This window comes from Sorex araneus, chromosome 3 (assembly GCF_027595985.1).
Source record: "Sorex araneus isolate mSorAra2 chromosome 3, mSorAra2.pri, whole genome shotgun sequence".
NCBI lineage: Eukaryota > Metazoa > Chordata > Mammalia > Eulipotyphla > Soricidae > Sorex > Sorex araneus.
Window position 1 is genome coordinate 32,728,043 of NC_073304.1, and position 15,217 is coordinate 32,743,259.

General features: G+C 46.8%; 1 protein-coding gene across 1 annotated transcript in view; it reads left to right on the plus strand.

Moving 5' to 3' along the window:
- ZFYVE26 (zinc finger FYVE-type containing 26) overlaps positions 1–7,613 on the plus strand; it is an 84,100-nt gene extending 76,487 nt beyond the window's left edge. The window contains exon 42 of the mRNA XM_004612335.2: positions 1,814–7,613. Within this exon, the coding sequence (XP_004612392.2) occupies positions 1,814–2,017 (204 nt within the window). The 3' untranslated portion in view covers positions 2,018–7,613. The remainder of the gene's footprint in view (positions 1–1,813) is intronic.
- Positions 7,614–15,217: the final 7,604 nt, after the last annotated feature.

A 15,217-nucleotide genomic window follows, 5' to 3' on the forward strand; every position in this document is an offset into this window, starting at 1 on the left:
TGCTTTCTCGGGCTGTTTCTCTCAGCAGCTGTTCTTATATGGAGGGTGCTGGGACAATAGAGGGGTGGGGAGCAGCAGGGGCAGTAGTAGCTTTGGTGTAATTAAGGGCTCCTCTCTGTTCACTTAAACAAGGTAGCTAATCAGGGGGGCGCAGAACGATTAATTTTCCTGCAAAAGGGGCATGGTAAGTCAAATAAGTTTGCGTATGTCTGCTTTGGCTATCGAAAGTTTTCGGTAATTGAGCTCAGAAAAGGAAGGCATTAGCGAGGGAGATGAGAAAGGAAACTGCAATGAAAGAGAAATCCCCTGCCCTAGCCACCAGGGATTGTAACAGCGGGCAGCCATTGGGAAGCTGAGACCTTGCTGCCAGTCACTGGTGCCCCCTAGGATGAGGCCGGGAAGGAAGGGCAGGAATGGGGGGATGAGACACAGAGTGGCCGGAGAGCCTCCTCTGCCCCACTCTTATCCTTGAAGCTGATTTCCTCTGCTCCACGCAGCAAAAGTCACACAGCACAGAGTGAGAGCTTAATCCAGCCTCTTCTAATAATGCGTGTGTGTTTTTCTCCTCCAAATTTCCTGTTAAAAGATTTTTTTGTAATTTGATGCACCATGGTTTATAATGCTGTTAATGATAGGGTTTCAGGCACACAGCGTTCCAACACCACACCCTCCACCAGGGTCTGTTTCCCTCCTCTGCCGTCTCCCCATCTTCACCCTACCCCCATACACACACACACACACACACACACACACACACACACACACACACCTCTCACCATGGTAAACCCAGTTCTGCAGACCACCTCTCCTGTCCTGTTAACAGATTATAAATTCCTAGGAACACTGGTGCTGGGAAATGGACATTGGTGGAGGGGTGTTGGAACACGTATGACTGAAATCCAATTGTGAACAGCTTTCTGAGGGTCTGTCTCACAGTGATTCAATTAAAAAGTTAAAAAAAAAACCAAGGTTATAAATTCATCAGGTTGAAAACTGTCAAGAAGAAGAAGGTGTCCCCGTCTGCTGTAGGGGCAGGTGTGCTGGTTTAGACCCTCACTTCATCATTTTGGACTCTTCCACATGCCTGGCTTTGTGCCTCATAGAGAAGTAGAAAGAGCAGCGACTCTTTGTGTCCTCCTGTGGTTTAAAGTGAGTCAACCCCAAGCATCACTGAGAATCGCCCTGTTGCCCTCCACCCCCATGGTTCTCACATCCAGGCACTGCCCTGCGGGACCCAAGCATCCCTGGGACTGGTCCAGCCTCCCTGCGCTCCACTTCAGGGGCACCCAAAAATAAAATCTCTAGTTTTATTTGATTTTTTTTAGGAGATAAACCTCAGATCATCATCCAGATCTAAATCTAAAACCATAGCTGTTGGGCACTGAGGCCAGGAGGAGAGGCCAGGATGGCATAGCAGGGCTCCGAGGAAGCAGACAGGGATTCAACTCTTGCCCCCTTCTCTTTTTTTTTTTTCCCCTTCTTTTGGGCCATACTTGGCTGTGGTCAGGGATCACTCCTGGTGAGCTCAGGGGATCATACGGAGTGCTTGGGATCCAACCCGGTCCATCACGCACAAGGCAGGCACCTTACCCGCTGTACTGTTGCTCCAACCCCAAACTCCTGTGTTGAAAGCCTTTACTCTTCTTACCTGGACAGTCGCCCACTGTACTAACTTAGTGACCTAAACATTTAAGGAGTTGCAAGATTAGTCTCTGGGCCCTGAGGTCTGGGCCCCCTGAGTGCTCTGGCGTAGCAGGGCGCGGTGGTTGGCGTGTGCGGTGGTAATGGTCTCCTTTGTCTCCGTGGGTCCCAGGTCAAGGCCTACTTGACGTGCTGTAAACTGCGCTCCGCTTACTTGGTGGCCGTGAAGCAGGAGCACTCCCGGGCCACAGCCCTCGTGCAGCAGGTACAGCAGGCAGCCACGAGCAGCGGGGACGCCGTGGTGCAGGACATCTGCACCCAGTGGCTGCTGACAAGTCGTCCTCGGGGTGCTCATGGCTCCAGTTCCAGGAAGTGACCATGGGACCCCCTGGCCCCAGTGCTGTGGAACAGGGACGATGGAGAGACTCCCTCCCTCTTGCCTGGATACTGCCCCAGGCGGCCACGAGCAGATCCAGACCCACCGCACCAACTTAGGCCAGGCCGGAAGCTTTCACACAAGTGCCACGAGTCTGTGATTTTGGATTCTGTGCGTCTGTCTGGAGATGGCCGGTTCTTTCTACCTCAGAATGAGTGTGTGCGTGCGTATGTGTGTGTGCGTGTGTGTGCGCGTGTGTTTGTGTGTGCTCGTGTGCGTGCACACGTGCACCTCTGCACACTTGTGTTTACGCCCAAGCATCTCTGAACAAACAAAACCCTGCAAAATGGCACTTTACTTTAGACTCCCCACCGTTTGGTTCTTACCCACCTCGCCCTGTTTGTGCACGAAGCCCCTCTGTGGAAATGCTCCCATAACACCTCACAACTTTATGGTTTCCTGGAAATGACTGGAGTGCCACAAGGATGGCTTTGCTGCTTCCCTTCCCCTGCAACACAACCTTCCCCTCAAAGGAGAAACCATCCAGCAATGGCTTTGGAGCACATATTAACTGGAATAAACTAGTCCAAGCATCTTCTCTCACAAGCACAAGGAGTGACCGTGAGTCTTTGGGAGGCAGCGTGAACAGACGGGGGAAGCGATGGATGCACAACTGGGGCACATGGAGGCCCCCCTCCCACCGCGGCCAGGAGGGGCCCCACACATAAACACAGGGGGAGGGACCCCCAGGCCATGGGAGTAAGGCGGGAGAGCCTCCAAGCAAGAGTTGGCCAGCACTGCCAGCACCCGTGCCTCAATGAGAGAATGTGGCTCCCTCTCAGCCCCGGGGAGAAACTGAGGCTCGGAGCCTGGGACTGAACAGCTCCGCTCTGCGTGTCGAAATCACTGGGCCCCTTTGGTTGGCTAGACAACCACTTCCTCTATTCTTCTGCTTCTCTTCAGGACCTGCGACAGATGTGCAGAGACCCAGGGCCAGTGAAGGGCCGTGGGCATCTTTGTCTTATCAGAGGGACTCAAGGTTGGGCCTGGGAACAGAAGGGACGGGGGAGGCACCCAGCCAGTGATGGCCAGTTGTTGGCAAACCTGAGAAGACCCTCGCCACTCGGTGCTTGGCACCCCCGTGGCTTCCCTGGTGAATGGGTTTTGAAATAATAAAATGTGCAGCTGGCCAGGACAGCTGTCAGCCTGCAGTCCTTGGTTGTTAGAGAGGGGAAGGACTGCAAGAGAAGATGGGCTGTTTCACACTTGGCTTTTCCTTCTTTGCATCACGGGAGGCAACCAGGACACCTGACTGCCCTCAGTCTGCCCTGTCTGCACAGTGGCTAAGCACTTTATGCAAATGAGGAGCAAGTCTTGCCGCCCTTCCCTGGGGAGCCAAACCAGATTCTCCTGACTTAAGTAGTTAAACAGTCAAATGAGCAGCCACTGACCAGACTGATGGAAGCCAGAGGCCTTTTGCACCTCCTACTGTGATCTCCTACCAAAACACAAAAAGTTGGGGCTGGGGTGATAGCACAGCAGGTAGGGTGCTGGCCTTGCATGCAGCCAACCCAGGTTCAATCCCCTGTACCCCATATGGTCTGAGCCCGCCAGGAGTGATTCCTGAGTATAGAGGCAGAAGTATGCCCTGAGCACAGCTGGGTGTGGCACCAAAAAAGTACTGTCGAGGGCTGAATGTCGTACTACCAATAAAGTGTCTGTCTTCCAAGTGTCCTGGCTCCATGACTCAGTCCTGCCCAGCTCTTCCCTCAGTCCCTGCACCCTGTGCCTGTCCAGAGAAAGCTGGGGAGGAAAACTGGGCTTCAGCTCTGAATTTTCTCAGAATGATTTCATCTAATTGATGACTTTTGGATTGGGACTTATCTTAAGGTTTTCCTGTGTGTGTACTTTCTACCACTGGAAAACCTTTGGGTTTTGTTCCTTTTTTTATTTTCTCTTTTTTACTTCAGAATGAAGACATTTAGACATTTATCAGGTTCAAAAGGCGAATCTCACCCTGTCCCCTCAACGCTGTGCTCCAGAGTCACCAGCCTTACAGTTTCCAGTGTTTAACTGGGGAGCTTTTTTGCAGGGAGACCCTCCCCCCATGCTGGCCACGCCCCTCCGAGCAGTACTTAGGCAGTTGGACTGGGGAATTTCAGCTCAGGTCCAGAGGTGCAAGGGCCACCAGGACCATACCTGACAGTGCTCAGGGGCCCATTTCAGTGCTGAGAATTGAACCTAAGCAACAAGGCAAGCACCCTGATCCCTGGCTATTTCCCCAACAACCCAAAGCTGTTTTATGTAATAATAGCTACACAAATTCCACACAAATTATTAGCCTATTTTTACAGAATTTGTAGCTAGAGAATTCCACACTGAAATGATTTAGCCTATTTCTTACCAGTGGGTCCTTTTAGGTTACACCATCTTTTGCCACCACAAGGCACTCTGTGATTAAAGACCTAATCCAGAGTAGCCTGGGCAGTGGATAGTGTGTTTGGGAGCTACTGGCAGTTGTTTCCGAAGAGATCGTAGCAATTGACTCTCCCACTTACACTGTGGGATTTCCCCCATCCTGACCCCAGCACTTACCAATTTTCATCACTATTTGCCAGTCAGATTGGATGGAAAATGATAACTTGAACGTTTTTTTTAAAGCGGTTATTTTCGTATTTGAGGGGTGGGCCACACCTGGCAGTGCTTAGGGCTAACTTGTGGGGTCACTAAAGGTAGTACTGGGGGACCATGTGTGGTGCTGGGGATAGAAACCCCGGTTGACCGCATGCAAGGCAAGTAAGTGCCTTCCTTCCTGTACTTTTTTATTTTTAGCCATTAGTCATTTTTAAAAACTGTCTTTTAGTAACAACCCAATTGTGAAGCTTTGGAACTGGATGTAGACTCTGGGGAAAGGAAAGCTTGCTTGAGGTGCTTGCTTGCCACTTCCTTGGAGCCAGTTTGCAGCCTGATACTTGAGCCATGGGCTGCAGACTCACTGCCATGATCTCATTTCCCCAGAAACATGAGCTCATCTGCTTTCGTTACAAACGTCAGATACAACACACATAACAAAAGTAGACTAAAAACTACCTGCTGTGTGGGCCAGAAAGATAGTGCGGGAATAAAGTGCTTGCCTGGCGTGCACCCAACCCCAGTTCAAATACTGACACCTGATATGGTCTCCCAAGCACTGCCAGGAATGGCCCCTGAGTACAGCCAGGTGTGGTACCAAAAGAAAAAAAAAAGGTAACTGCTATGGACAACATACAAAAGTATGCCACAACATGGAAAATTGAAACAGTGGGGCCAGCGCAATAGTACAGCATCGGGGAGGGCCTTTGCCTTGCATGCGGCCAACCTGGGTTCAATCCCCGGTATCCCATATGGTCCCCCAAGCACTGCCAGGAGTAATTCCTGAGCATCGCTGGGTGTGACCCTAAAAGAAAAAAAAAACTTGAGGAAACTGAAATATGGTCTTTAACATAGCAGCTTAAGTTGGTACGTTAGCAGCTATCTGGCCAGAACTGAAACAAAGAAGACCAAAGAGTGTCAAACTCTCCAGACCCAAGCCAATACTACTAGTGACTCTGGGGCAAATGAACTTGTCATCATCCTCTCAGCTATGGCAATACAGTTGACTGATTCCATCCCTGAAAAACTGACCATAAAAGAAAAAAATGTTTTTTGCTTTTTTGGGGGTTTTCTGGTTTGTTTTTGTTTTGGAGCCACACCTGATGGTGCTTTAGGGCTTAGTCTTGGCTCTGTGCTCAGTGATCATTCCTGGCAGTCCTTGGAGGACGGTTTTGGGTGCTGGTGGTTGAACCCCAGTTGGCCGCATCCAAGTTAAGAGCCCTACTCACTGTGCTATCTCTCCAGTCCCCCATTAAAAAAAAAAAATGCCACACCTGGCAGGATTTGTGGGCCACCTGGGCTACCACTGGCAGTTTTGGAAAGCCATGTAGTGCTGGGGACTAAACTTGGGGCCTCGCACATCCCTAGTCCACCCTGACCTGACTCCCCAGCCCTTGTATTTTTCTTAAAGATCACTGTATCACTGTCATCCCGTTGTTCATTGGTTTACGTGAGCGGGCGCCAGTAACATCTCCATTTGTCCCAGCCCTGAGATTTTAGCAGCCTCTCCTTACTCGTCTTTCCCGATTGGTGGCTTCTTTCAGGGTCAGGGGAATAAGACCTGTTATTGTTACTATTTTTTGGCATATCGAATACGCCACGGGGAGCTTGCCAGGTTCTGCCGTGCGGGTAGGATACTTTCGGTAGCTTGCTGAGAGTAGCTTGTCATGATTAATAGATATCAGCAACAGGGATAGGAGACAGGGCTCACATGGATTAGGGTCTGGCACCCGGGTACTGTGCTGATGCTTCCAGTTGGCAGAGTTGAGGGAGGACAGCTGGGGGAAAGCGGGGCCGAGACCAGGAAGGATCTCAGGCTCAGGGATTTTGTGCCTTTGAGCAGCATGGCACTGCTGACACAGCGTGGGCGTGGGAATGTCCACACCATGCTCTGCTGGCCTCAGACCCCAGCCTCCTGCATGTGAAGCTCCCATTTGGTGAGCCCTGCCTCCTACCCCTGTTGCTTTCTTAAAGGTGATGATACAAATCGTATGGTTTCACCTGGTCCTCCCTTGGCTATGGGAGAGCAAGTGGTCAGTTGACTCTGAAATCTCAAGTAACGTTGATGACTTAGTGACTCCAACCTGCAAGGCTGTGTGATTTTCTTCAGCAGAAACATTTGACACAGAGAAAAGGTGGGTGGCTTCATGTTTGGCCCTTTCTCAACAAGGGTAAGAATGAGGAAAGGGAATGGACAAGGGAGAAAGCTGGACGAGTAGGGTGTTGGCGTTGGCATAGGTTGTTGGAAGTTAAAGTACCTTAAAGCAGAAGTACCTGAGTTCAGGTGTGGTCCTTGTGAAAGGAGATGAGGAACTGAGGAGATCTGGAAGAAAAGGTTCACGATGAGAAAGAGATCGGAGAAATGCATCTACGTGGATATATGGCACTTTTAAATATGTGTGGGGCTGGAGCAATAGCACAGCAGTTAGGTCCAGGTAGACATGGGCCCCAGGACACCCAGGTAACTTTTCTAGGAATTTCCAGGACTAGGCTTCCAATGGCCACATCAGAACGACATGAGAAGTGTCGCTCATAGACCATAGACCCAGGCAAGGAGGGCTTTGACCCTTGGCCATGAACTTTTGAAGAGAGAAGCAAAGTGATCTTACCCAGCGGTGCTCAGGGGTCACCCCAGACAGACATGCACTTTGAAAAGCTCCACATTAAGAGAGGGACAGACATAGAAGGACTGCACTCATTTGTGGGGTATAGAATAACATCACCGGAGGCTGGCACCCAAGGACAGTAGATACAAGGGCCAGGAGGATTGCCCCATAGCTGGAAGACTGCTTCATGAGCGGAGGGGAGAAGGCAGATGGAATAGAGAAGGGATCACTAAGCAAATGATGGCTGGAGGAATCAGTCGGGATGGGAGATGAGTGCTGAAAGTAGATAATGCACCAAACATGATGACCTCTCAGTGTCTGTGTTGCAAGCCATAATGCCCAAAAGTAGAGAGAGAGTATGGGGAATGTTGTCTGCCATGGAGGCAGGGGGAGAGTGGGAAAGGGGGGGTATACCAGGGATATTTGTGGTGGGGAATGTGCACTGGTGGAAGGATGGGTGTTTGATTGTAACCCAAACATGAAAGCTTGTAACTATCTCACAGTGATTCAATAAAATAAAAAAAAAAAAGAAAGCTCTTCCTGACTGCCCATCAGGCTCAAGGGCAGAAACACCACCTAGGGGTATTCCTCCTCTTAGTCCAATAACTTAATTAACATCTTAATTAACATCTTAATTCTACTTCTTAATATTAGTTATTTTTGTATGGACACAGAGATACATTGAGGCTTGTCAGATGATTATCCAGGGAACATCTTGCCACAGACGCAGACTATAGCACTCAGGCTAGATTAATCTTTTCTAACCCTAGCAGGGTCCAAATCTAGTTATTACTTTTTGGATCGTGATAGAATTTGTCCATGACCAAACTCTTAACTTCTAGTTAAGCATTATGGCACTTTGGACAGGACCATTTCAATGCCAGGGTAGCACATAACTCACCGCTTTCCCTGGGTCCATTCAGTCCCTCATTGGGACCCTGCTTTTGTGATGGTAGGAAGTTAGGGCAGCTGAGGCTTAAGTAGATGCCCAGAAGGTAATTACCATTGAGAGTCCATTAACTCCCAAGCTGCAAAGCATAACATTAACTGTCTTCTTGTGTCCATACAAAAAGGACATTGCTTTGAATTATTAACTATGCAAAGGACTTAAGGAGAAGAGAAAAACAATATTTACAAGTTAACAGAGCACAAAGAAATAAGTTATAAATAAACACAGAGGAATGGGAGCACTGCGATGGGAGTAACCCAACAAACCTAAGCTCCCTGCAGCAAGGCAGAAAGGACAAACCAATGTTATCCTACACTTGTGGGTGCTGTGGGTTTTTGTGGGGATAGTGACTTGTTTAACACCACTGATTGAATGGTGCATTTCTTTCATCACTGGTTTTTTTTTGGGGGGGGTTCTTTTTGGGTCACACCCGGTGATGCACAAGGGTTACCCCTGGCTCATGCACTCAGGAATTACTCCTGGCGTTGCTTGGGGGACCATATGGGATGCTGGGAGTCGAACCCGGGTTGGCCGCGTGCAAGGAAAATGCCCTACCTGCTGTGCTATCATTCCAGGCCCTCATCACTGTTTTGAAATGTCAGCTCTACTGATGTGACATTCTTTCATGACTGTCCCCCTTACCACAACTGAATGTCCTATGGTGAGTGCCAAACCTGTGATTATTTCAATACTAAAAATATAAAATAGCTGTAGTGTTCTTCAGTTGCTGAGATATACAACATATATCTCACCATAGTGTTACTAAAGTCATTGTCTGAGGATTTCCTGGGCTGTTAGACACCAGCTGAGCCTTCTGTGTGATTATTTTTATTCATTGAGCTTTGTGGGCTTCTATGCAACTTTCCTATCTAATTTGCTGTGCTCCTACTGGACTCTCAGCACTATGAAACTTGGTGGTGTTGTGTGGTCATGCACTCCAGGAGCTGTGGGACTGGGAGGATTAAACAGTTGGTATCTCTGAGATTAGTCATGGAGCTGTAAGGCTGGGACATTTGTATGCTGGAGGAAGCTGCGTGTGGTGGGATGCTGGGCCTTCTGGCAGGGTGGGAACTCGACCTGCCCCCCATCCTGAGAAGTCTCCAGAGATCTCAACCCAGAGATCAGGCCCACCTGGTAGGACTCTGTAGCAGTATCTCTCCAAGATTAGTCCTCAGTTTCATTCGTGATAAAACTAGTTTATGTTGGGGAGCTAAAGTTGCTCAAAAAGGTAACTCTCTTGTGATTAAAAGGCTTGATGCGGGGGCTGGAATGATAGCACAGCGGGTAGGGCGTTTGCCTTGCACGCAGCCGACCAGGGTTCGAATCCCAGCAACCCATATGGTCCCCTGAGCACCGCCAGGAGTGATTCCTGAGTGCAGAGCCAGGAGTAACCCCTGTGCATCGCCGGGTGTGACCCAAAAAGCAAAAAAAAAAAAAAAAAAAAAAAGGCTTGATGCTGGGGCCAGAGCAATAGCACAGTGGAGAGGGTGTTTGCCTTGCACGCAGCCAACCTGGGTTTGATCCCCGACATCCCTTATGGTCCCCTGAGCACCACCAGGAATCATTCCTAAGTGCAGAGCCGGGAGTAACCCTGAGCATTTGGGCGTGACCCAAAAAGAAAAAAAAAAACAAAAACCCGAGGCTTGATGCTTCAGGACTGGGTGGCACAATAATGATTCAACCTGAGCTGAATCTTAGACAATTCTGAACAGGTACAAGCCAAGGTAATGTGTAGTTAGTCACCGGTGTGCTAATCTGTGCTTGGAAACTCGTTTCCAAACGAGTTTCTTGACTCTCATATAGCCCTTTAGTCTCTTTTTCCCTTTGGTTTCCCAGGGAAGTTGTTTTTCTTTTTTAATCTTCTTTTGTTTTTATTTATGTTTGGTGCAGAATATCAAATCCAAATCCTGACTCACGCAAGGCAAGTGTTGTTCCACTGAATTCTAAGCCAATGCTGAGGAATTTTATCTTTAAGGAATTTGGTTCAGGCTCAGTTGAGCCAGAGGGATTCTTTCCTTACCTGGGCTAAACTATTTATGGGTTTCAGCACACCTAAAGGAAGTCAGCACCTTTATTGCAAACCACAACAGCTAATCAGAGAGAACAGAAGGGAATGCCCTGCCAGGGCATTCACAGTGGCAGGGTGGGGTGGGGGGAGATGGGATTGGGGAGGGTGGGAGGGATGCTGGGTTTACTGGTGGTGGAGAATGGGCACTGGTGAAGGGATGGGTTCCCAAACTTTGTATGAGGGAAGCATGAGCACAAAAGTGTATAAATCTGTAACTGTACCCTCACTGTGATTCACTAATTAAAAATAAATAAATTTATATAAAAAAAAGAAAAAAGAAGAAGTCAGCAATCATGCAGGCAGTGGGCCTGGGGCAGTTCAAGGAGCATGGGAGGGAAAATGTCTGAGGTGAGAGTGCCCAGAGCCTGTCCCACCAGGTCCTGTCTCTGGGGTCCCCAGGGGCACTCTGCCAGGCAGGAAGTCAGAGTCAGAGTGCATGTGAACTGAAATGAAAAACTACCTCTGTGGTCCTGGGAGAGCCAGAGATAATAGACACAGGAAGGTTGAATTCACGTATCTATTAACTTAACCATTAAATCTCCAGTCTTGTTTGTGCTGGGCCTAGTTCTTTCCCTTTTTTAGTTGGTAACTTGGGTAAGTTTCTTCTGGAATCAAGACAAGAGACCAAGTCTGGTGCGTATTCCCTTGCTCAGGCTCAGCAGACTAGACAACTTTGGGTGTTGGGCTGGAAGCTATAAAAGAGGCAAGGTAAGCTTGAGCACAAGAGGATTCCCAAAGAGTAGTGCCAAGGAAAGGATGGTCTGGCATGCAGGGGCTTGGAGGGACTTGAGAAATGATAGAGCCTGGAATCTGAACAAGGGGACCAAGTAGGATTTAATATTCTGAAAACACCGGTGCCATGTCAAAGCAATACCTTCATGTATTGTTTCATACTCAGCAGTATGAAAGGGCTACACCTCGCTCTGAACTCGGTGGGTGCTCCCAGTGGTGTTCATGGGAACATGTGGTGCTGGAGTGAAACCTTGCAAAGTATGCACTCAGTTCACCGAGCTCTCTATTCAACCCCACACGTACTTCTTTCCTCCCCTACTTCTTTACTTCTTCCTTTTCCTCATCCTCCTCCTCCCCCTTTTTTTCTCTGTCGTGCCATAGTTGGTGTCACCACTGATGGGTATATATGCCTCCAATCATTTGGGAGAGGATAGAAACCTATCTAGGGCCAAAGAGATAGTAAGGCACTTACCGAGCATCCTACATATGGCCCCCCAAGTATTGCCAGCAATCAGTCCCTGCTGAGCACAGAGCTAGGAATAGCCCCTGAGTACTACCGAGCACACAATCCTCCCTCAAGCCTTCATCTTTAAATTTCTTTTCCTGGCAAAATACTATTTCACAATTTCCGTAAGTGAGAAGCAGGAGAGCAGTGAGAAGCAGGAGAGCAGTGTGGGAAGGGTGCCCCAGCCTAGTCCTGTACTGTTCTCAGCTGGCTGGAGCATCAGACTGCTAGAACGGGGCAGAGGGGGCGGCAGTGCAAGAAATAGTTCGTTCTTCAAACAGAACTGTTCTTCAGGAAGGAAGGGTGCTATAGGGTGAAAATTCAGATTAGGAAAGTAAACTAGGGCCAAGGTCATGTTTTCTAAAGAGGAGAGTTTGGTAATAATACAGGGAACATCCCCCTCCCTAAAACTTCCTTCCAAGGAAGGAAGAAAGAAAGAAAGAAAGAAAGAAAGAAAGAAAGAAAGAAAGAAAGAAAGAAAGAAAGAAAGAAAGAAAGAAAGAAAGAAAGAAAGAAAGAAAGAAAGAAAGAAAGAAAGAAAGAAAGAAAGAAAGAAGAAGAAGAAGAAGGAAGGAAGGAAGGAAGGAAGAAGGAAGGAAGAAGAAAGAAAGAAAGAAGGAAGGAAGGAGAGAGAGAGAAAGAAGGAAGGAAGGAGAGAGAGAGAGAAAGAAAGAAAGAAAGAAAGAAAGAAAGAGAGAGAGAGAGAGAGAGAGAGAGAAAGAAAGAAAGAAAGAAAGAAAGAAAGAAAGAAAGAAAGAAAGAAAGAAAGAAAGAAAGAAAGAAAGAAAGAAAGAAAGAAAGAAAGAAAGAAAGAAAGAAAGAAAGAAAGAAAGAAAGGAAGGAAGGGAGGGAGGGAAGGAAGGAAGAAGGAAAGAAAGAAGGAAAGAAAAGAAAGAAAGAAAGAAAGAAAGAAAGAAAGAAAGAAAGAAAGAAAGAAAGAAAGAAAGAAAGAAAGAAAGAAAGAGAAAGAAAGAAAGAAAGAAAGAAAGAAAGAAAGAAAGAAAGAAAGAAAGAAAGAAAGAAAGAAAGAAAGAAAGAAAGAAAGAAAGAAAGAAAGAAAGAAAGAAAGAAGAAAGAGAGAGAGAGAGAGACGAAGGAAGGAAGGAAGGAAGGAAGGAAGGAAGGAAGGAAGGAAGGAAGGAAGGAAGGAAGGAAGGAAGGAAGGAAGGAAGGAAGGAAGGAAGGAAGGAAGGAAGGAAGAATTAAAGTGCTTGCCATAGAGGCAGGATGGAGGGTAGGGGAGTGATGGGAGGGAATCTGGGGACACTGGTGCTGGGAAACGTACACTGGTGGAGGGATGGATGTTGGAACAGTACATGACTGAAACCTAATCATGAACTGCTTTGTAATACTCTATCTCATGGTGATTCAACAAAAAAGTTTATAAATAAATAAATAAATAAAGGCTTTGGGGAACAAAGTCCGTCCCCCAGGTTGCTAAACTCCCAAACAACTTGCTTAGCTGTCTTCCTAGTTCAGAAGAGTTCCTCCCAGCATTTTTGGTTAGTTTTGTTTTAGGCCATACCTGGCAGTACTTATGGGCTTACTCAGGGCTCAGGGATCACTCTGGAGGACCCTATAGGATGCTGGAAACCAAACCTGGGTCGGTGGCATGCAAGGCATGCTGTGCTACCTGCTGTGCTATGCTCCAGCCCTGGTCGAAGCATTTAAAGACCTGGGGATCCCATAGTCATGTTGCTATCTTGGCCCTGAGTTCTGGCTTTGGTCCCTTGATAATCTCCAGCCTCTGTCCCTAATCCCTTTCCCTCAAGACCTGGCCCCAAGATTTTTGAATATTTTTTGGGGGGAGCGGCTATTATTTATTTTCATTTTGTTATTAAGACACCATGATTTACAAAGCTGTTTTTCACAACAGAATTATTTCAGGCATATAATGTTGCAATACCAATCCCACCACCAGTGTCCCCAGGGTCCCTGCTATTGCCCAACTTGCCCCCTTGGCAGGTATATAACAAATTTATTTCATATTATTTGCTCCAACAAAACTTAAAGAAATAGCAAGTGGAATTATAAGAAGACAAATCACCAAAAGTCAATTTGTAATGATTAATTATAATAATTATTATTTTAACCTATGTAAATAAGGAAATTAAAATCATTTACTACAGTATAATATACTACCTGGGCTGGAGCAATAGCACAGTGGGTAGGGCGTTTTCCTTACACGCATCCGACCCAGGTTCGATTCCTCTGTCTCTCTCAGAAGCTTTAGCTACCAAGAGTATCCTGCGAGCACGGCAGAGCCTGGCAAGCTACCCGTGCCATATTCAATATGCCAAAAACAGTAAAAACAAGCCTCACAATGGATACATTACTGGTGTCCTCTCCAGCAAATTGATGAACAATGGGACAACAGTGCTATATTGCCTATTCTCATTTACATTACTAAGTTTTCAACTCTGGCATCTAAAACATATTGCATTAAACTTTTGATACTTGATACTTGAACTTTATTGTGGTCATCATCATATCTGTCCTGCCTTAAACAAGCTTGTTTTTTTGTTCCCTTGTCAAGTATATAACAAATTTATTTCATATTACTTAGTAAAAAAAATTAAAGGAATGGCAAATACAATTATTAGAAAATAAATCAATAAAAGTCAACTTGTGATTAATCACAGCTTTTAACCTTTCTTAACTTAGAAAACAACCGTATGCAACATTAGTAAGTACCATATTCAATACTACATGATGGGAAGATTCTCCTGTCCCTTAAGGGGGGTCTTTTGGAGCTGGAGCAATAGCACAGCGGGTAGGGCATTTGCCTTGAATGCGGCCAACCCGGGTTCGATTCCCAGCATCCCATATGGTCCCCGGAGCACTGCCAGGAGTAATTCCTGAGTGCAGAGCCAGGAGTCACCCCTGTGTATCATCGATGTGACCCAAAAAGCAAAAAACTAAAAAAAATAAAGGAGCTCTTTTGACACTTCTTGTAATGCTGCATCTCATTGGAGAACAAACAAAAGGTCTTTTCAAATTTCCAATATTTGACAAATCAAAAATAGAATAATCTTCATTAAGCCAGTCACATTCACAAGTAGTCTGGCAAACATGAAGCTTATTTAAAATTTATAAAATCCCAGAAGCTTCCAAACACACATTTTTTCCTAAGTATGTGTGTTTAGAATCCTCCACTCCTCCCTGTAACTTCCACTCCTGCCTCATTTCCCTATTCATATTCACAGGCTTTTCCTTGAATTTGCCACTTATTCAGTATAAAAAAGAAGACAAGGGGCCGGAGCAATAGCACGGCGGGCAGGGCGTTTGCCTTGCACGCGGCTGACCCGGGTTCGATCCTCGGCATCCCATATGGTCCTCCAAGCACCGCAAGGAGTAATTCCTGAGTGCAAAGCCAGGAGTAACCCCTGAGCATCGCTGGGTGTGACCCAAAAAGCAAAAAAAAAAAAAAAAAAGAAGACAAGTGTGACTGTTAAAAATGCAGGTTTGCCCAGTGCCCATGAACAGATTACTGGTTAAAGAAGTTTTGATACATCTACACAATGAAATACTATGTAGTTGTTAGAAAAGATGAAGTCATAGAATTTGCATATAAGTGGATCAACATGGAGAGTATCATATTAAGTGAAATGAGTCAGAAAGAGAGGGACAGACATAGAAAGATTGCACTAATTTTTGGAATGTAAAGTAACAGAATGGGAGACTAACTCCCAAGGATAGTAGAGATAAG